At 43.7% G+C, this 22,734-nt stretch overlaps 1 protein-coding gene across 1 annotated transcript; it reads right to left on the bottom strand.

The window, feature by feature from the left end:
- Positions 1-4,991: 4,991 nt before the first annotated feature.
- On the bottom strand, positions 4,992-20,918 carry LOC311123857 (syntabulin-like). Its single transcript, XM_084158226.1, has 8 exons — positions 20,814-20,918; positions 14,112-14,166; positions 13,627-13,813; positions 12,482-12,622; positions 9,150-9,249; positions 8,698-8,844; positions 6,864-7,019; positions 4,992-6,746 (listed from the first exon to the last, which is right to left on the bottom strand). The coding sequence occupies exons 2-8, from the start codon at positions 14,133-14,135 to the stop codon at positions 5,606-5,608; spliced, it is 1,896 nt and encodes a 631-aa protein (XP_084014352.1). The 5' UTR covers positions 14,136-14,166; positions 20,814-20,918; the 3' UTR covers positions 4,992-5,605.
- Positions 20,919-22,734: the final 1,816 nt, after the last annotated feature.

Genomic DNA, 22,734 nt, shown 5'->3' with positions numbered 1-22,734 from the left:
GTGCTCAGCATATGTGGGAACTCCTTCAAGACTGTTGGAAAAGCATTCCAGGTGAAGCTGGTTGAGAGAAAATCAAATCAAATGTTATTTGTCACATGCGTCGAATACAACCGGTGTAGACCTTACAGTGAAATGCTTACTTACAAGCCCTTTAATGCCAAGAGTGTGCAAAGCTGTCATCAAGGCAAAGGTTGGCTATTTGAATATAAAATATATTTTGATGTGTTTTACACTTTTTTTGGTTACTACATGATTCCATATGTGTTTTTTCATAGTTTTGATGTCTTCACTATTATTCTACAATGTAGGAAATAGTAAAAGTAAAGAAAAACCCTTGAATGAGTAGGTGTGTCCAAACATTTGACTGGTACTGTACTTGTACTGTACAGCCTTCAATACACTGGAGTTGCACATTTGAATTGAAGGCTTAAAAAGAAGAGTTTCAAACTGAGGGTGTGGACACTGTCAAAGGGATTTGGGAATTTAATTGAGCCTTACTAAAGAGTTGGCTGTGGATTCCTATGGTAATCCTATGGTTACTGTTCTGCCAGGCTCAACATCTTTGACATCTTGAATAATCAAAACATTTTCCTGCTTGTTCTTATCCCTGCTTTTTAATACACCAAAATAGATGTGACTCTTCTTTAACAACTTTTGTCTTTGTTATTATGTTGAATGTTTATTTTTTATTTTTTACATTTTCAATGTAGCATAACACACACAAACTCTGTCTCTGTGTTATCTGAGACAGCCTGGTGATCAGACTTGGATGGCCAACTCACATCCTTGTTCAGTGATCAAAGCAAATAAAAAGATGCAAAGGTCCGATCTCCCCTCATCTGTAATTTGTGGACAGTTAATAACAGACTTGGACGATAGATTTAGTGAGTCAAAGCCTTTTGCATTGACTGGACCAATAACCTGTCGTATCAATATGATTTTGGTATGGTCAATCGATGTTGAATCAAGTGGAGCTTTTTGTGATGGAAGTGGGCGTGTGCGTGTGTGTGTGACTAGCAAACCGGTTTATGAGACTGGAATGTCAAGCAGAAGGGTCTAGTTGCCATGGAAACATATATGCAGAGATGGCGCTGTAAGAACTGATATGCATAAGGCATTTGCAGTTAAACAGACCTGTTGGATTTGAATAACAATTGATAGTCCCTTTTACACATTTGTGTTTTCCTTGTACCATCACTGGGGTATCCTGTATATAATATGGGGAATCTGGCAAAAGTAGTTTTTATATTGAATGTTTTCAATGAACGAAGCCTTTGAAACAGTGTGGTGTTTTCATGGTTATTTTAGGTGGGGCCACAGAGAATTCAGAAAATAATTCAGCTGACATGTCCTTTTGCTTTCTTTGCGCATTCTTCTTCCAATTGTTATCAATGTCAGCATGATGGGGATACATGATTATACATTTTTCTTTGTCAATAAAGATGTTTTTTTTTGCACATTCCTTAATTTCTGTTATAAATCTCTGGATCCTTTTTCAATTGTGTCTGAATGTTAACCAATATTAGAGTCATGACAGAAACAAAGATTCAAAACCAATAAAGCAAGCAATTTTAAGATTAAATCAGCATTAAATCACTGATTGAACATAATATTTAGTATTGGAATAAAAATGTCCTCCCCAGATTCATTCAAGCCATATTTCTCTGAACCACCCATGATTTATTGCATTAGGAAAAACACCCATTATGAATAAACCTTTTACGTGCATGGATCCCAGTGTCATTATATATGCTTGTTCTCTAAGTAGATTAATAGGGCATTTTAATCTCATGCAATGCTAATTCCTTTCAAATGCCTTTCAAACCCAAGGTCAGACTAGTTGTCCTGTCTCTCTTTTCATTTCCGGCCTTAACATGTAACATCATCGTCACAAATTCACTATCTGTCTCCAAAAACACCCCCGCTTGACCAAACCACTCAGAGGCTGATCATTACCTACTTTTAGGAACGAAACGTCTCACTCATCAGTTTTTCGGGAAGAGCTGGGGTAGACGTCTCTGAGGGATAATCTGCTCTGTTCCTGCAGAATTATAATTATCTTTCGATTGTAAAAATGAAATTGTCTCATCTGTGTGATTAATAGCCATTCTAAGTAAAGTATCCATATTTTATCCTGCTGGTATGTTAACCACTACTAGCTCTCTCTGGCACTATCTCAATCCATCTTTCCTTGATTCCTCACATCCTATCGCCTCTTCTCCTCAAAATGCATTGGAGAAGGTCAGAGGGGAGGGACCTTGGTCCGTCTCCTCCAATACAGTTGAGAAGGAGGTGAGGAGATAGGATGCATGGAATCAAAGAAAGACAAATTGAGACAGCCCTGAATTTAGCTAACGCTGCACTCGTAACCAAGTGGGAAGTGGGAATTGACCAGTTGTGAAGTCATAAATAACAGTTGGATGCATTCACATGCTATGAACTCTTTGAGAAACGCCGATTGGCTAATGGCCAACAAGCTGAGTAAACCGTAAACTAAAAGTTCAGCTATCACGCCCGTAAACAAATTATCTTCAAAAACCATATTAATAGATTGCCTTTTATAAATAACGTTTTGTTGCATTTAACTGTCGAAAATGCTGTTATCAAGGTAATTTCCTTAGTAGCTGATGTCAGAGGTCAGCATGTGGAAGAAATGAGAGCTCAGGATGATAGACGAGTTCACCACGAGTAATTACCAGTCGGAAGGCCATTCAGATGAATTTTCCCCATTCATATGTGGTAAATTCCCACTTGGTTACGAATGCAGTATGACTCCACCCCTTTCCTCATATTGATTCAACCTTTTCTTTGCTACCAGGCCTGGTTGCAGAGAGAGATTATAACAGATGGAATGATTAATCAGTCTGCTTGCACTCTAATGAACATATGGTTATGTAACAGAACATCCCCATATGGCAGTAGGGGAAATTGGTTATTTAGCATCGCATGGGGCTTCTCATTCCAACCCCAGTCTCATTGCATCAGTTTGCCGGTTGATTAGATGTATTTAAATAGCTGTAACGTGACAAGTGAAAACATAGTCTGTGTGTGTAAACAGTCACTGCTGGTCTGGTGCATGACCTTTCTTCAAAGATGGTCGGACTCAGAACCACCATCTTGCAGCTTTGGAAGTTCCACTATGGCAGGTCTAATGCACTTCCGTTGTAAACTGCCCAGGAGACATTGACAGCCTGAAAAAGCCATTGCATTTTTTGTTTGATATACATTGAACAAAAATATAAATGCAACATGGAACAATTTCAAAGATTTTACTGAGTTACAGTTCATAATAGGAAATCAGTCAATTGAATAAATTAATTAGGCCATAATCTATGGATTTCACATGACTGGGAATACAGATTTGCATCTGTTGGTCACAGATACCTTAAAAAAAAAGTAGAGGCGTGGATCAGAAAACCAGCCAGTATCTGGTGTGACCCCCATTTGCCTCATGCAGCGTGACACATCTCCTTGGAATAGAGTTGATCAGGCTGTTGATTGTGGCCTGTGGAATGTTGTCCCACTCCTCTTCAATGGCTGTGCGAAGTTGCTGGATATTGGCAGGAACTGGAACACGCTGTCGTACACGTCGATCCAGAGCATTCCAAACATGCTCAATGTATGACATGTCTGGTGAGTATGCAGGCCATGGAAGAACTGGGACATTTTCAGCTTTCAGGAATTGTGTACAGATCCTCGTGACATGGGGCTGTGCATTATCATGCTGAAACATGAGGATGAATGGCACGACAATGGGCCTCAGGATCTCATCACGGTATATCTATTCATTCAAATTGCCATTGATAAAATGCAATTGTGTTCGTTGTCCGTAGCTTATGCCTGGCCGTACCACAACCCCACCGCCGCCATGGGGCACTCTGTTCACAACGGCAACATCAGCAAACCGCTCGCCCACATGACACCATACACATTGCCATCTGCCCGGTACAGTTGAAACTGGGATTCATCATTGAAGAGCACACTTCTCCAGCGTGCCAGTGGCCATCGAAGGTGAGCATTTACCCACTGAAGTTGGTTACGACGCTGAACTGCAGTCAGGTCAAGACCCTAGTGAGGACGAGACGATCCCGCAGGTGAAGAAGCCGGGTGTGGCGGTCCTGGTTACACATGGTCTGCGGTTGTGAGGCCAGTTGGACGTACTGCCAAATTCTCTACAATTACGTTGGAGGCAGCTTATGGTAGAGAATTGAACATTGAATTCTCTGGCAACAGCTCTGGTGGACATTTCTTAAGTCAACATGCCAATTACACACTCCCTCCTAGACACGTGGCATTGTGTTGTGACAAAATGGCACATTTTAGTGGCCTTTTGTCCCAAGCACAAGGTGCACCTGCGTAATGATCATGCCATTTAATCACCTTGATATGCCACACGTCAGGTGGAAGGATTATTTTGGCAAAGGAGAAATGCTCACAAACAGGGACGCAAACTCATTTGTGCACAAAATGAGAAAAATATTTTTGTGCATATGGAAAATATCTGGGATCTTTTTTCAGCTCATGTTGCATTTATATTTTTGTTCAGTGTAATCTGCAGTCATAAGGAAAGGCTCAGACATATTTGTTTACTAATTCCGTAGTTAAGAGCTGTTGTGCGAACGCAGAAACATGTGCCCTCGTGTTTGGGGCCGGGAACATTGTGTTCTGCCGTTCTCAGACATTTTTTTGCAATTAAGGATCCCCCTCTAATCTGGAGATTAAAACAGTAAATCCAAGAAGTCTTTAGTTTAATTTGTTCACTCAAATATCCTTCTTGTTGGCATTTAAAAAGAAACTATTCAAATAATCACCAATTGAAATTTGCACCCATGAAAAAGACAAGAGCTGAACAATGCATCGCAATTGGATGTAGAACAGTACACAACGTTCTGTTGCTACATATGCCATAGATTCTCTTATAAACTGCTTGGGATTAAATAATCTGCTAAACCCTTCCCACCCGAAAATGCCCAAGAGGAGTCAAACACGAATGGGATTATCATGCTTTAATAATAAATATATTAGGACATTTGATGTTAAGAGTATTACACATAGCTCAGGCACAAACAAGTATGGGTTGTTTTGAAGCGTTGATCTCATACTCCTATCAAATTTCTTTAACACATACGTAAAAAGCTCTACTCACAGGTAGAAAAATAAACAAGAGTGAACATTCATTAATTACGCTTTGGCTGCAGGTTTAAGATTATTTTGGAACATATCAAACGCTTGCTCAAACATTCAATTTCATCCCCACCCTCAGACATCCTAATACTTTCAGAAAAAACATGGTTGTTTAAGTAGGGGTAACTAGTGCCAGCACAGGACATCAATGATGCATAACCACCTACCCAGATTATCAGTTTATACACAATTATGATAACGGAACAGATGGAAAGTAAATAAAATGAACAAAATAGATCCCTTCACCATAAATAATTTCACATTTTTTGCCTTGACGCACAGCAACTGTACACAGTGCAAAGTAACCGCGTGGGAACCTAAAGTAATAACTGTGGCGTTAATATTCACAAGTGTAGAAAAACTAAAGATTAAGAAGTGCTTTAAGTTGACGGGTCGGGTTGTGCATGCGGGTCGGAGGCCGTTACACATCTGCCACATGATGAGGAGTGACGTGACGGAGAGAGTGCAATCCCATGATGCAACAGCCACGGATCAGCGCTGCGATGTTGTAGACTGGCGCCGCCCCATCCACGCCATGCCGGGAATACAGCCAGGCCACCGTGGGCAACACTGGTACAGCCACAGCAACCAGATCAACAAGAAAGCTGCTGCTCCAATAGCGTTTGTTGACCACGTCCATCTCAGGGGCCCTGCAGGGCTCCTCGCTTCTCACCTCAAAATCCAGCTCCTCCATGAAGCCCATGGAGATCACCACCTCGGGGTCTGAGCAACACAGCCCTGAATCACTGGACATGTCAGGGCTCACTGGCAGAACTGGGGTGGGCTGGCTGGGACTGGGCAGGCTTAGAGTGGACGGGATAGGGGCCTGCAGTGCTGGGATTTCTAGGAGGCTGGTAGAAGCTGGGAGGAGAGCGTCTCCAACTGCACCACCATGGAGCTTCAGCAGCTGCAGCAGGAGGGCGTGCAGATCAGGAGGGAATGACGCCACCTCGGTCTGAACGGCCTTCTCCTCTGGAGCGGGGAAGGGGAGTGTGCTGTAGCAGAACGTGTTGGAGGAGGGTGGTGGAGGCAGTGGTGTGATCTTCTCCTCCTCCAGGCTGTGGAGAAGAGTGGACACCCCCAGACCAGCCTCTGGGTGGCAGCGCAGCTTACCGCTAGAGTCCTGGCTGGAGTCCACCGCCGTGGACATGAGCACGTGCTCCAGGTTGTCGTTGACCAGCAGCCCACTGTCCGCCATCTCCTCCGCCGCCTGGTCACCCACCTCCCACTGCTTGTCTTTGACAGGGGAGTCGGAGTCGCCACAGATGAAGTCCATGGTTGGCTCGTCTTGCAGTGTGGAGCCACTCTGGGCCATCTCCATGCTGTGCAGCAGGGACTCCAGCTTGCGGTTCTGGATGTTGATGTCGACAAAGTACTTCTGGATGCCCTTGTCCTTCTCCATCAGGCTGTTCTTCATGGTCTCCACCACCTGCCGAAGCTGCTTGATCTCCTTGCGCGCCTCCTTCAGGGCTAGCTGCGCCTCTACGCGGTGGCACTCCTCCTCGATCCAGTCCTCCCTCATCCGTCCCAGCTGGGACTTGAGCTCCTCGATCTCAGACTCCCTGAGGGGGAAAAGAGTTAATAGTTACAGCTGAATGGGATTGCAATGTTTGGCTACACTGTAGTTGGAATGCATTTAGGAAATGAGCTAAACATGAGATGTACACTGAGAAGGTAACCTGTCGTGGACGGTGTTCTCCACTTCCCTCAGCTTGCTCCTCAGGTGGCGAATGGCCACCTCCTTCTGTTGCAGGGGGGTGAGGTACTGCTCTGGGTTGGGGGGTCTGATGCCATGGTTGTCCCCACAGGAGTGGTATCGTACGGGGGTCATCCTTCTGGGGGGGATGAGACAGGAAATTACACATTAGCCCTAAGTCACATACTGTATGTTCTGCTGGTGAGACATCTGATGAAGAGGACAACCCATCTATTGTACACGCCATCCTGTACAGTAACATGAACAGTGCTGAGCCCCCATCTAAAGCAGACTCCCTCAGTTCTGTGGGGAAGGAACTAGGCCATGAAAAAAAATAGTGATTGGTGCAACTTGCACGACGCAAAGCTCAAAATAGCTTGTTTTAGAGAGAAAACACTGCCGGGCAAGGTTATTACTTAGTCGATTGTGTCTGACTGGGGATGTCACTTTCAGGACACGGACTGACCAACCAGCAGACTTCATGCTGCAAAAAGCTAAAATGCCAGGTTGGTCAAAGGCTGGATAGGAAAACAATTAATTGGGAGGGAAAGCCCAAATTACATTTGCTTGGCTCTAGTCTACAAGGTAACAGCGTTTCTGCCTGAGAATTCCCTGAAATGCCTAAAACGTCTTTAAAATTAATACAAGTACATTAACCTTCAATTGTACATGAGCAGTTCTGGAATATACCTGTGATCAGGTCTTCCTCAGGTTCAAAGAGGATTGATGAAACGTTTGTGTGTCTGAGGATGAGAGGGTGGATTTGGCTAATATGCAGAGCAGCCCCTCTTACAAACAGGCTTAAAAGCTAGCACTAGATCCTAGCATCAAAATGGGACTTGTGCTTTAATGTGAGCGCTCTGCATCCCTGCCAGAAATAGAACAGGCTAGCAGAAGGTAGCGAGAGAACAAGGACACCACACGAAACCCAGCCAGCCAGAAGAGAGCTGAGGGGAACAAGAACAAAAAAAAAAATCCTGTAGCAATAAAATGACTCTAGAAACAAAAATGCAGTCATGGACGTTTTCCCGTCCGCATAAAATACATAAGTAGGGATTGTTTTGCATAGAGAATGACTCACATTAAGCCTTTGGGCTGAATTCAAGAGGGCGCTGGTTAGTTATTTTATATAGTCAGAGCAGAAAGGCAAGGTTGAGCTTGCTCGTGCAGTGCTGCTGTCATGGCAGCACAGGATCCCTCGAGTGAATATTCTGCCACATAGCAACATGAGAACCCAGCAGCACTACCACAAATGTGAGACAGTAAGTGAAAAAAAGGCAGGGATGCAGTCAGGCAAGCCAGTCTGGCTATCGACTGAGTTACGATGAAATATTCATGACCTTCCTCTCCTATAAACCCAAGGTTTTGACTGACACCCACACACAGACCATAACAAAATTCAGACTGTTCTAATCATCTCGGCATAGCCCAATCCTGACGAATATAATCCCAGTCTCTCAGAAGAGGGGGGGGGGGGGGGGGAGGAGATGACAAACAGTCCTGGCATAGAGCCTAATCTATCCACCCTTGCCCCAACTAGTGAATGCCCACCCCTCACAGAGCAGACGCTCCATTACAAAGGGACCCCTAGCCCCTTCTTTCATGTTGATCTGAAAGGATAGGAACATGGTAGTTGATCTTGTCCTTTGATAGGCTAGGTGGAATTATTGCCATATTGCTTTGAGCTAGCCAATCATTTCAGATCCAGGCCCTGTCTACGTAAGCAATATGGCAAGAAATACCAGAAGGGGTACCGCTGGAGGTTGTTTCTGGAACTGGCCAGTGTATGGGGGTGTGGGTATGACATGGCTGTTTACCTGGAGGGTACTGTGGGGCTGGAGTTGCTGCTGCTGTTGGTGGATGAGGGGACTGTCCTGTACGGGGCGTAGAGCTTTGCATCGCGGGATGCTGAGGGGCTCCCTGCCAGCTTGAAAACCGGGAGGCTCCTGATGTGGGCACCACGACTACGGGAAGAGACATGTAGTAGTTAGGTAAAGCTAATGAGAAGACATAACTAGTCTTGTAATGTTGTCCATTTATCATTGAAAAAACAAATACAGCAATAAAGAAATAGCATAGCTATAGTTTTTGGAACAGTTTCCCAGACCCAATTACATTTTTTTTGTTTAAAGTGCATTTTAGTTTAGGATCAGGGTCTGGGAAACTGGCCCTTTAAGTATGACACCCACTAGTGGTGTAAGAGAATGGAGTGCCTGCTTTTAGAACAGAGGCAGTAGAGAAACAGAACCAGAGCCACCCCATATATCACCTGCGTGAGGAGATCTTCTTCCCTGTTGAGTTGTGGGCCAGGCTCCCCCCTCTCTTCAGGCTGCCCGTGCTGCTGGAGGAGCTGAAGTCTGCCTCGCTACCTGCAGTCAGACAAATGCATCAGGATGTTACTACTGACCTGGCATCAGCGGGCAGGAAACACCAAACACTGGTGCTATACACACACACACCACTTACATTATGCATTTCCATGGCTACACATCGTGCAGTTGTGATCCATGTCAAGTCTTTGAATTTCATCCTATCAGAACCTACTTCTGTGTTCAGAAGTCAAAAACATCACAGAAAAGTCCCCGAAATCACCATGTGAGCCACTTCAAAACAGTAAGCAAACTGACAAGCTTCATCCTGCTGCAAAGCCCTTCCTTGTAAGAGGCTATGGTGCATTTGTCGTTAGCAACAATGGCAGGATTCAAGCAGAGGCTAAGGGATTACACAGCTGCCGTAGTATAAGCAGGCCCGGTCAGTCCAACCTCGCACGGCATGAGATACTACCTAATGAATGCAGCCTCTTACCCTCTAGGCAACCGCTAATCCATTCATAGACGCCAACTACCTTTAGCGCCCATTGACGATAGGATCTTCTGGCTGGGGGAGTTTTATTAAGAGCCCCAACACTTGTTCTGAACGTTAAAATGCGTCGCTTACGGTATGGTTTTCGAAACATAAAGCGAGAAATAACAATAAAAAGGTTAAACTGCTACACACCTTTATAGGGTTCCCAAACTGCCATATTTCCATGTTACAGCGCTTGTTTACGGAGAACAGACAGAAGACGGTCAACTACCTGCGCTAATTAGCTATCTGCGTCTTTGAACACCTGTGTCATTGAAAAATACTGTCAGCTGCAATTTAAAAAACAATGTACAGAAAGTAGATTTTGTATTTGTGATATGAAAGTAGAGGGCTTTATGTTTCTAGAAACGTACCGCAACAGAGAATACATTCATGTTTAGATGGAGTATTTGGCTGGTTTGGCTGCCAGAGCCAATTCACCTCTAAACAGAACATGCGAGTTGCTTGGGCTATAAGGAATAACATTAGGCTCCTTTTGTCAATTATTGGGCTAGGCAACCGTGAGATCTGTCACTCAACACCTGTCTGATGGTTGCAGGACAGGCTGTGGTATCCCATTCTCTAACCTCTCCCTCCATCCCCTACGCACTACAGTAACCTACTGACGTGAGTAGACATGAAGGGCCGATGCAAAGTTATGTAAAAAACAATATATATATATATATATATATATATATATATATATATATATATATATATATATATATATAGTATCAACCACTATATACCAAAAAAAAATCTAAATCTAATCCAGGTAATACCTAGAAAACCAAACATAGTAAGCTTAAGCATATCATCATCTAGTAAAAATTCTGACAAGAACAGGGTCAACCTAACCTAATGTACCTACAGCTGTACCAAATCAATCCATAAATAATCTCAGAATCTCTGAAGACATGTTGCTAAATTAGTACATAAATACTTTTTCAATACTGCATTCAGACATTCCATCAAACAAAATAATCACTCAGAATGAGCCAGTATGACAACTCTATGTGGGTAGAATATCTTTCTCCCTTATCAATGATTAGTAACCTTCTGTAAGGAAAGGAAGCATGGGACACTAATGATGTATTTTCTGTGAAAACATGACATACCTGAGCAGCATCTATTTCCATTCGATAAAACCATAGTAAAGTGCTCACTGTGAATTTATGATTAACTAACAACAAAACTGAACCTTCAACACTGGGTGAGTGAGTCAATTCCAGGTACAATGTGCTGCCAACCAATAAGTGAAGTCAACTACTGCTAATCAGCCTAACTGGAAAACCTCAGGTCCAACATTAATTATCCAATCAGCAGCCTCTCTGGATTTGAACCTTGATCAAGCCGTTGGGCGGATTCAATTAGGCTGAGCCTCGGGGCACCAGTATATGGCCCGTGACATGAACGGGCAAAAGGGGTGAGGGAGGAGTGCCCTTCTCAAATCAAACAGTAATCTGCACTGCTCGGTCATGCTGTCAAACAAGGCAGCATGGCGCATTGTCCAGAAACATCTCTTTTCCATACAGTATATATTTGTATTTTCTAACTATTTTTAATTTGGTAGATAAATCGTTTTTTATCAAAAGCAATCACTTTTGCATGTGAAAACACAGTCTTACTCATTAGTCCATGTGCTTAATTACATCACTTTTGTTTTGAGCCAACTTCAACGTGGGCTTTAAAACGGGGTGCCCGGCCCAGATTAATCAAATCCCCTCATTGTTGGCATTCCTCTGCACAGACGTTGCTGACACATGCCAGATTTTACAAAGCCTGCATAAGTATTTTACATATCAGCTAACCACATCATATGTCATAGCAATCTGGTGCCCAAAGGCACAGTCGATGAAGTGACATGCAACCATTGGTTAATGCATGCAATGTCTGTGCAGGGGAACACAACCATTGAGTGCGTCCCAATAATATCTCCTTCTTCCTGCACTCATTCACTACTCCCCAGAAATGTAAAAGCATTGGATTGGTGTAGGCATGGGCTAGAGGAAGTTTCTACCATATTGCTTATACCAGTCGGTTCCTTCAAATCCATGAAGGGAAGTGAACAAGTGTACACTGTGGAAGGTAGGAGAGATATTTGGGATTTAGCCATAGGGAGAGTCTCAATTGCGTACTCATTAAAAAAAACGATAAGCTTTTAGTGTCTTGCCTCCTTCTCAAAATCCAATGGATGAGAAAGCCAGAGGTCCTTCCCCTCTGACTGTCTCCTCCAATGGGTGTTCTGCAATTGAGATTAAAATTACATGAAAACAATACTATGCAGATAGTGTATACACACAAAGCATGTAGAAATCAGGGTTGGGTTCAATTAAGTTAAAGGCAGTCAATCAAGAAATGATTTGAATTTAAAATGCAGACATTTAAAAACTTTAGAAATAAATAACTTCTACTTTTGAATTTATTGAGAAGTCATTGAAAATAAAAGCCATTTTTTCTATTATAGGATTGTGATTTTAGTTTACTTCCTGAATTGACTGCATTCAATTCGAATTGAGCACAACCCTGGTCTACAAGAAACCATTTCACATGGTTATTTCATATATATTTTACTCTGACTTTGATCTATTTTGTAGATCTTTTTTTAAATTGACAGTTAGTACCTCAATCAAACAAATACATATCAGAATCAGAATTGAGAGAAAAGCCTAAGATCTGCGAGGACAACGTATGTATGAGCCTCCAAACCCCACCTACAAAAAAAACTACCTGAAGCCATTCCCTGTAGTAGCCTACCTCTGGGCAATGTGGAGGATCGCTGCTCCTTCTTGTGCCTCGGCGGGGATGCTTGCCACTCTGCCATCACCCTCACCCTCTTCACCTTGGTCTTGCACTCAGCGGTGGGTGTGGGTGAGCCATGCGGACTGTTGTCTGAGCCTGACAGGGTTTTGGAGGGGGACACAGACTGACTACTGGGGCAGCCGGTGTCATCTATGTAAACAGGTACAGCCAAGAATACGCATGCAGCACGGAACACACAGCAGTCAATCAATCATTCAGAGCTCGATGTTCAGTCCCTCTTATCTGTTCATACTGTAACTCATCCAACCAACAGTGCTCATATTACCAACACCACAGCACTGTGTTATGGAAGCAGAAGGGAGGTGAAAGGGGTGACAAGAAACTTCCATGATGACTTAATGTTATTCAATATACATCAATATGTTGTAACCTAATTTTGGTTAGGTTTAACTGTTGTCAAAATAATGTCAATAGAGAAAATAACCTAGGCCTACTATAGAAGGTCATTTCTGGAATAATTCCAACTATTATGCCAACTTTGTTATGTTTGCCAACTTTGTTGTTTATGGTAGGTTAGTAGACTTGTGTAATTCAGATTTGTTTCAACAGTTGATGTCATCATCTACAAAAAAAAGTATGTTAGTTGATTGAAACAACAGTAATCAACTGGCTTTCATATGATGAGGACTTATCTTTACATAATTTGACTTGGCAACACTCACAAAACCTCCAATGCATGATTATGTAATCAATGCCCTGACTAGTGTGTGATAAGATGTGGATTCGGCCTACATAGCAGTGTGTTGGCATGAATTCAGACATTTTTACATGATGAACCCTGGCTGCAGGGATGGACTGGGATCAGAAATCGTCCTGGGCCTTTCTAACACACCGGCGGCCATTAATTCTGCACACAAAAATGATATTTAGATAGACCCACTGAGCTAAAGACAGACCAGCCCATCTGCCATTGCCAGAACTGCCCTGGCTGCCATCAACAATGTGACAATAGTGACAGGTGAAAGCAAATTCCCATAAATGTTATGTTTTCAGCTAAATGTAGTGAGATTAGAAGAGGAATCTATTTTAGACTTTTAGGATGCAACCTAACCTTGATCTGAAACATGGGAACCACATACCTGAGCAAAAGCTGTTAGTGCTGATGGTCCGTTTGGAGTTGTCCGAGCTGATGTCGCAGTCCTTACCCTCCTCCTCAGAAATGGGGGATTCGGACAGGGGCAACCCTTTCTCATTAGGGTGGAAAGGATGGAGGATCAAGCGTGGGATGCGGCTGCGGGGGCTCTCCTTCCCTGGTGACTTCTTTTCCTGAGAACCATACAGGTATCACAACTATGCTCACCACTTGAATGTTTGCGACAAGAACACATGAAATTCATATGACAATCAGTGTGCGCAAATACAACTTTGTGCATTTAGTTTTTGTCTTACTAGCTCTGTCACAGCAACACAGTCATTAAATAATGATGGTCTATTAATGTGACGGTGACAGTCTAGATTAGATAACTGTAGGCTATTATCATTCTCCTCATGTGATATTTTAACAAAGATATTAGCTGAATTGTTAAGATTCAAAATGATTTCAAAGTGTTGCAATGACACGCACCTCATATTCCTGGAACGGTCCCATTGTGCTTCACTCTGCGTTTCCCCCTTTGGATCTGTGAGAAAAGTAAAACTAGGTGAGATGTATTTCTGTCCGAGGCATCCTGACGTGGCACACTGGCACTGATCCCTTTACGAACAAGGGCGACTCTGTCCGAAATCTGTTACGTAAATTATGTCACCCCCGCCCACGTCCACCCCTGCCTGGCACAGATGGCACAGACACTGACCGGACCTTGGTCATTAAACCAGTGAGCCCCACATCAAATGTAGGCTACCAGATTGTAAATATATATTCTTTACTTGAAAATAGTTTGCATGTATTTCCTCAAACATGTAACAAAGGCATGAGACCGTTTCTTGAATCCAATAAAACCCAGGCTTACTGTCCTTCACATGCATGTGCCACAAAAAATACAACAACCTAAAATCCATTATCCAATTATGTATCGATATAATGGAATGATGATTGAAATCTAGTCGTGAATGATGCTGCAGAGAGGAACTGGGTGTGGTTCTAACTCTTAATTTATTAATTTATTTCTAAATGATGTCCCACTAGGTGGAAAACAGACAGCAGCATCTTCAAACATCTAGTAGAGAGAGGCTGACTAAGGTTTTCCTCGGTGCCATGAGTAATTCTGCCAAGAAACACCACAGAAATATGACATCATTTCTTCCTTTTGGGATCCTGTGCCAAGAGTCTTTTTCCTGCCAAAAAGATGACACCAGAGAGTAACACACCGGCAAACCGCTCACTGAATATTGAGATAAGAATTACAGAATAATAGTGTATGGTGTTTGTGTTGTATATTGATTTTCATAGACCCTATACACGTAGTTCATTTCACCCTTTCCATTTTGACATAGACATAGACTCCAGGATCCAGTACAAAAGTGTATGTTTTATTGATGTTTGACGGCTGAATAATTCAAGGTTCCCATAATGCCTGACTGCACATTATAACGTCACTCCATTCCTTATCCATTCCCTCTCTCCTGTTGAATGTTGTGCCTCTTAGCATCACCGCTTAAAGGGGTTGGTTATGTAAGTGTTTGATCCTCTCTTTTTTATATCAAGAATGACGTAATTGACCCCTAAGGTCTGATTCGTTATCACTTTCCTGAATCCGGACTTCTTTTTCCCCCTTACCATCCAGATGCTATCTCTTTATTTTGACTGCATGGCACCCAGGATGTTGGTATATATAGCTCAGGACATCTGCTGTCCCTATCCCCAAGCAAACACCCATCTTGAAATACACTGTGTACCCTGACTATCATGACTTCACTACAGGTGTCACGTTCGTTCATAGACGGGACGGACCAAGGCGCAGCGTGATGTGCATACATGTTTATTTAAACTTAATAAACACTCGACAAAACAATAAACGAAACGTCGGAAGGCTATACACACAAGCCAAACTCACCGAGCACAAAACAAGATCCCACAACACAGGCAGGAAAACTGTCTGCCTAAGTATGATCCCCAATCAGAGACAACGAGTGACAGCTGCCTCTGATTGGGAACCACACCCGGCCAAACATAGAAATACAAACATAGAATCAACACACATGATATTCACACCCTGACCAAACTAACTAGAATTCTATAGGTCAGGGCGTGACAGTACCCCCCCCCCCAAAGGTGCGGACTCCGGCCGCACAAACCTGACTTAACAGGGGAGGGTCCTGGTGGGCTTCCAGCCTCGGTGGCGGCTCCGGGCTTGCCGTCTCCTCCCTTACTGACTCCGCGTTGCACCCCTGGACCGGTCTGGACCTCAACGCGGAGCTTCCCCTCTCAGTCCTCCCACGATGCACCGATCCCTGTCTGGACCCTGGTGTGGGAGACGCCGAACCTAGAGAGGGGCTAACGTCTGGACCCGGAGTGGAGCCGCTGACCGGAGCTGCACCGGATCCCGGTGGAGCGGACTGCTCTGGCTCCGGAGTGGAGCTGCTGACCGGAGCTGGACTGGGCACCGGTGGAGCGGACCGCTCCGGCTCCGGAGTGGAGCAACCGACCGGAGCTGGATCAGGCACCGGTGGAGCGGACTGCTCTGGCTCCGGAGTGGAACCGTTGACCGGAGCTGGACTTGGCACCGGTGGAGCGGACTGCTCTGGCTCCGGAGTGGAACCGTTGACCAGAGCTGGACTGGGCACCGGTGGAGCGGACTGCTCTGGCTCCGGAGTGGAACCGTTGACCGGAGCTGGACCAGGCACCGGTGGAACGGGCACGGGCCGTGCCGGACTGGAAACACGCACCACAGTTCTGGTGCGAGGAGCAGGTACGGGGCGTACCGGACTGGGAACCGGCGCTGGAGGTCTACGACTGTCTCCGTCCTTTACACTCCGCGCCCCGTCCTCCTCCAGTGAGGACTCCTCTTTGAGCCCCCACGAATGCAGTGGTCAGGGCTCCTCTCTGTCGCTCCCCGACCACCCTTTTAGCCCCCCCAAAAAAATGTATTGTGGCTGTCTCTCCTTCTCCACCCTGATCCCTTTCAGGGCCTCCATCTGCTTGGCCAGATCCTCTCTTATTTCCCTCCAAGTCCATACTCTCTGCTCCTCCTGGGCACGCTGCTTGGTCCATTGGTGGTGGGATCTTCTGTCACGTTCGTTCATAGACGGGACGGACCAAGGCGCAGCGTGATATGCATACATTTATTTAAACTTAATAAACACTCAACAAAACAATAAACTAAACTTGACGTGACGTCGGAAGGCTATACACACAAGCCAAACTCACCGAGCACAAAACAAGATCCCACAACACAGGCAGGAAAACTGGCTGCCTAAGTATGATCCCCAATCAGAGACAACGAGCGACAGCTGCCTCTGATTGGGAACCACACCCGGCCAAACATAGAAATACAAACATAGAATCAACACACACATGATATTCACACCCTGACCAAACTAACTAGAGTTCTATAGGTCAGGGCGTGACAACAGGTATGTTTTCAGCAAGTAAGGGCAAGGAAATCAGTTAAACCACAAAATAGAATACTTGAAGGCAGGTTTTATACCAGATTGTATGCACTTTTGGTAATGTAGGTCCCCCAGCCCTGATATGAGAACACCCCAAAAGTTCACCTGAAATGAGCTCAGCTTTTTGTACCTCTTAAGGCAACTGAGTAGTGTGTCATGAGCATCACAATAAAACCGCAGTACACCAGCATTTTATGCCTCGATATGTTTTCCTTTTGTTTCTACCCGCTTCTGGATAGCTGGCACACAGGCACACAGCTTCAGAGTAGAATCAGATTAGGCAGCAGGCACAGTCGCAGAGCTACCAACCAAACCATGCCCTAGCAACAGACTTAGCAACAGAGGAAAATGACTGCAAGGAAGACACAGGCTAAATGGGGCCAATTACATTTGCAGACAGTTCAGTGTTCTGCATCTTCCGAGAGTGCAATAGGAGGGTTTTCCTCCTGCAACATAACAAAGGTCAATGTTGTTTACTTTGGGAGTGGCCTAGGGCAGTGTGGGGGGAGTGTTACCACAGACTGAGACATGGTCAGGTGTGCTCCCATATGAACAAGCGCACGTGAGCCGTTGTCTCTGTGCACATCAGCAGCAATCAATGTCAGGAAAATGCAATCAAGTTTGTGCATTGCTATACCCAATAGTTGTTATCATGTCATGTCCATACGGTGTTTCAATGCTGATTGAATCTCAGCAGTGCTTGTGAACCTCCTTCTCAAAGAAAAGGTCAAAGAAAATGGACCGAAATGGTGTCGGACTACCTGGACCTGTCAAATAAGAAGCACTAATTTTCGCTTTCCTTTGCAAAATAATTTAAAACATTACATTTTCCATGCAGGCAAATGTGACCCTGGTGATCCCTTAGCAGATAGAGACCAATAAGGGCTGTGGAGGGTTGACAGCCTCAGATTCACAGAGAGGTTTTCATCTATGCCTTGGTAGACGGGAGCCGTCTGGCGCTCTGGCTGTTGCTGCAACAGCAGCTCTTACAGTCTCACGTCAGAATTAGATGTCCGTCCATGTTTCTCAAGCATGACATTTCGAAGTTGTTCCAAACGTCATATTTTGAAGTGAAACTCAGAATTTTTAAGGTTAGGGCTAAGTTTAGGCATTAACTCCGAACTCTTAAGGTTAGGCATTAACTCCGAATGGCTAAGGTATGGGTTAAGGTGTAAAAAAACAACGTTCTATTGCTAGATTTGAGCATGCAATCTTTGGCACCAGAGGCAGATGCTTACCAGAGGCAGATGCTTACCGGAAGCGAATTTGTAAGGCATTAACTCCAAATGGTTAAGGTAAGGGTTAAGGTTTGGGAAAGAAATCTCAAAAACAACTTTCTATAGCAGGATTCAAACATGCAACCTTTGGCACCAGAGGCAGATGCTCACACCCATCCCCCATCCGTGTTCACATCACAAAACATCAACCATAAACCTTCTTGAAGGTAACAGCGCTCACTGTTGCCCCTAGTGGCTGGTTTTGACATCATCTCCTGACGTCCTCGGATATAGATGTGCGTCTAATACTGACTTGTATCACGAGTGACCTGGCTGTGTTGTTCACAATGTTCCTGGCCTTGGTCCTACGGCTGGAACTTATGCAATAAACTGGGTATCAAACACGGGTGTTCTGCACAACTCAAGACTATGTTACCCCACCAAGCTAAAGTCTATAGACCTCAGCTCTGGGAGTTAACATTCATTTTCAGTTCTGCAGGCAAGGTTACTCATCTATTCTAGTGGTTTGCAGCCGTTTATCTCAATATCAAATCATTTCTGGGTAACAATTAAGTACCATGCTGTGATTGTTTTAAATTAAAATGATAAAAAAGAAACAAAAATAGCTTCTTAGCAAAGAGCAATTTCTCAAACAGGAATTTTGCTAGGACTGTCTGGGAGAGTCTGAGTGGGAGGGGAAAACTGAAATGAGCTGTTATTGGCAGAGAGTTTTGGAACACTCTCTGTTATTGGTCTATTAACTAATTTACCGCCTGGTGGTGTCACCAAGCAGGCCAAAACGCCATCCCACCAAAACAGTCTGAAATTTCAGGTGGTCTTTTCAAACTAAAAGGGCATTACCAGAATTTTCACAATTTCACATGATTTTTCCACTCTCATATAACGTTCCATAAAGTTGACTGCCCTAAAGTGCACACTCAAGCCAAGCAGGCAGACTAAATACAGATTGAACAGATTGAAGATGCAGTATCGTGAGGTAATTCCCAGCTCAGAAATAACCTTACGTCTAAGTGTAATGCAAATAACAAATAAAACAACTTGAATTAAATGAAACCATTATACCCACTCAGTGGGCTTTCATAACTAAATTAGTTATCTTGTTAAAATATGAGCTTGCCATACCCTGCAGATCTGTTCAGCTATTTAGAGTGTGCACTTTAGGTCAGTCAACTGTATGGAGAGTTATATAATCCAATCTCTTCCTCTGAGTGGGTTGACATATGGTATGGCACATAATCATTTATTGAAAGCCATATAAAAACAGAGAAAATAAGCTTATTGACCAGGACATATCGTGTATGTATGTGTAGGTATTGTGTATGGTTTGTGTGTGAGTGTGTGAGTGTGTGTGTGTGTGTGTGTGTGTGTGTGTGTGTGTGTGAGCATTCAAGATGATGATAGAAACAATGTGTTTCAAGGTGTCTAATTATCTGTCTTTTGATGATGTTCACAAACGAATACATTACAGTTTCTCCAATAAAACCACATCCGAAAATGTCCAGATCTATAAATTGCTCTGACAGATTTTCCCTAAATCCAACATAGATTATCCGTATCAACCTGAACATTATGGTGTGCATAAATTACCCATAAAAGACCCATAACAATGGCAAGGTGTAAAAGCTTTCACTTGCTGTTGGTGGTCGATAACATCCCTTTCAGTGCACTCTAAATACACACATTATTTACAGAGAAAATACAGACAGCTCACATCAGCCAATTTATGATGGCAAAACGTTCCTTAATATCCATATAATATCTGTTTCTGCAAATGCTGACCATGTTTGTCCATGTTTATGTTACAGTATGAGATGTGCTTCATGGTGACTTGGATTAAGGTTATTATAGTTGTTGTTTTGTTTTTCTTACCCGCTCTCTCCCTTTTTAATATCAAAGGTAGGCCTAATATCAAAAGTTTTCCGCCACATGTATGAATTCTTAAGATTGATGGTTTGTCAATGATTTTAGACCATTCCCCCAAAATCCAGCAATGAATGCAAAACATATAGTCTAGCCCATAAGTTTATTGAAATATAGCTACCAAAACATGTTTGTTTTGTCGCTCTTGTAACCCCAGAGGAAAGATATCTAAGCATATAGGGGGATGGTCGCTCACGGGATTATCGTAATACGCAGTTGAAATCAGTGGCGCTGTCCACTGTCTCGTGGTGCTGAATATGATCAAGGGCTGTATGAGTCCAAACTTAACCTGGCCCTCTTTTCAACCATCCCCACCTTTAACATTTGGTTAGTGCGCAGTAGCTTAACTAAATTAAATGTATTTTACAATCATAATTTCGGACTTAACTGAATACAACAATATGTCGATGGATAGCAAATTGTGACAAGAAATGGAAAGTAAACAACATCATAGGCCAGCTAGAAATCAGAATGACATGCTTTTCTTTTTTTCCTATTCCAATTTTTTTTCCAAAATTTTTGTCATCAAGCTATTTACATAAACATATAAGTCTACTTGCCTGGATGTTTGGTGTTGATTCCTCCAGTCGCAAAGGATGCGCGTGTAGCCTAAATCACGAACACAACAACGAGTCCCGCGTTACTCCAGTGTTCCTCACGAGTCTGACTGTCGAGCCCATCCCACTCTGTGTTTTGAGATGTGGAAATGACACTGTGCACACAGGATTGGACGAGGACCAATGACAGCGCGCGCTCGAAGTCAAATATGACCAATGTCCCAACCGTGTTGGGTTACATAACGTAGACATGATTGTTCTGTCCTGAAATTGTTGACTCATTCCTTCAATATTTAAAGACATATCTGGCTGCCAATTAAGCCTATAATAACGCGCAGATTATAAAATAGCCTACTTCTGCCTGCCATAACCTATGTAGCGAGATTTTATTTTGTTCCCCCAAAATGACACATACACTAAGAGCAGGATGTGTGACAACAACACATTCATAAAATAACAACAAATATCTAAATTTTGAAACAATATACTGGCAATATGCTGGCGCGCAGCAGGCTTTTCCTGTCCATGGTGCTGAAGTCACTGGGTGTGGCCAGGAATTGAGCAGTTGCGTCATTAGGCCTGGGCTTCCGGGGCTTCATCCCCGGATGTTTTTGCTCCAGCCCCCAACCTTCTTACATTTCAGTCTGATATGAGTTTCCATAACCACACATCACTTGCGCTATGCAGTATTTATAAGAAAACGTTTTACTAACACACTTTTATGACAAAAATAAACAATACAATATAAGGCACTGAAAGAAGCCCCTGGAAAGACACAGTGCCTGCTGTGATTGATCGAGATTTCACATCGCAGCGGACCACTCACGTCCCTTGTCCCCCTCGCCCACCCCTACAGCACCGGTTAGATGTCAATGTCATGTGGTCCTCTGTAGCTCAGCTGGTAGAGCACAGCGCTTGTAACGCCAAGGTAGTGGGTTCGATCCCTGGGACCACCCATACACAAAAATGTATGCACGCATGACTGTAAGTCGCTTTGGATAAAAGCGTCTGCTAAATGGCATATTATTATTATTATTATCACTCAGCAAAACGCCTGTCACTCAGTCAGAGTCTGGATATTCTGAACTTCTTTCCTGAAAGAGTTACAAGCAGGTTGAGGCATCAGTGAATGAGGTGGAGAGGGCAGAACAGACAGAGAGTCAAAGTGCAGCAGCAGCAGTTAGCCACAGGTTTGTGCAGGTTTGGTGGTAGCTAACTAGCTTGTCTCCCTCAGCATAAGGGTTGGCTAATGCTAATAAACTAGCATTAGCGCTCAGCATCCTTAAGCTATTGGGTGTTAGTCAGAGTTACTTAACAGTATATTTAATGAATGGGCAAGCAAAGGATGTTGATGTCATGATATTAGGAAAAGTGTTTATTTTCAGCGAGTGTATTTGATGGGTTTTGTTTCTGTACCTAGCTTGGCTGGCTAGACACTTCGGTAGCTACTGGCTGGTTTTCATGGTTCGGGCTAGGCCCCTTAGTTCCAGTGAAGGGAAATCTTAACGCTACAGCATACAATGACATTCTAGACGATTCTATGCTTCCAACTTTGAGGCAACAGTTTGGGGAAGGCCCTTTCCTGTTTCAGCATGACAATATCCCCGTGCACAAAGCGAGGTCCATACAGATATGGTTTGTCGAGATCGGTGTGGAAGAACTTGACTGGCCTGCCCAGAGCCCTGACCTCAACCCCATCGAACACCTTTGGGATTAACGCCAACTGTGAGCCAGGCCTAATCGCCCAACATCAGTGCCCAACCTCACTAATGCTTTTGTGGCTGAATGGAAATAAGTCCCTGCAGCAATGTTCCAACATCTAGTGGAAAGCCTTCCCAGAAGAGTGGAGGCTGTTATAGCAGCAAAGGGGGGTGAATACTTTCGCAAGCCACTGTAGGCCCTTAAGTTATGCAATCTAAAAAAT

The sequence above is a fragment of the Coregonus lavaretus genome (genome assembly GCF_964263955.1).
Source record: "Coregonus lavaretus genome assembly, chromosome: 3".
In the NCBI taxonomy this organism is placed as follows: Eukaryota; Metazoa; Chordata; class Actinopteri; order Salmoniformes; family Salmonidae; genus Coregonus; species Coregonus lavaretus.
This window is presented reverse-complemented; position numbering and strand designations above follow the sequence as displayed.

What these genes read in the sequence shown, in the direction of transcription:
- LOC311123857 (XM_084158226.1), bottom strand. Translation starts at nt 14,135, where the DNA reads ATGGGACCGTTCCAGGAATATGAG. An exon ending in CACTAACAGCTTTTGCTCAG is followed by an intron (nt 12,623 to 13,626) that starts GTATGTGGTTCC and finishes AAACCCTGTCAG; the next exon opens with GCTCAGACAACAGTCCGCAT. An exon ending in GAGAACACCGTCCACGACAG is followed by an intron (nt 6,747 to 6,863) that starts GTTACCTTCTCA and finishes TTTCCCCCTCAG; the next exon opens with GGAGTCTGAGATCGAGGAGC.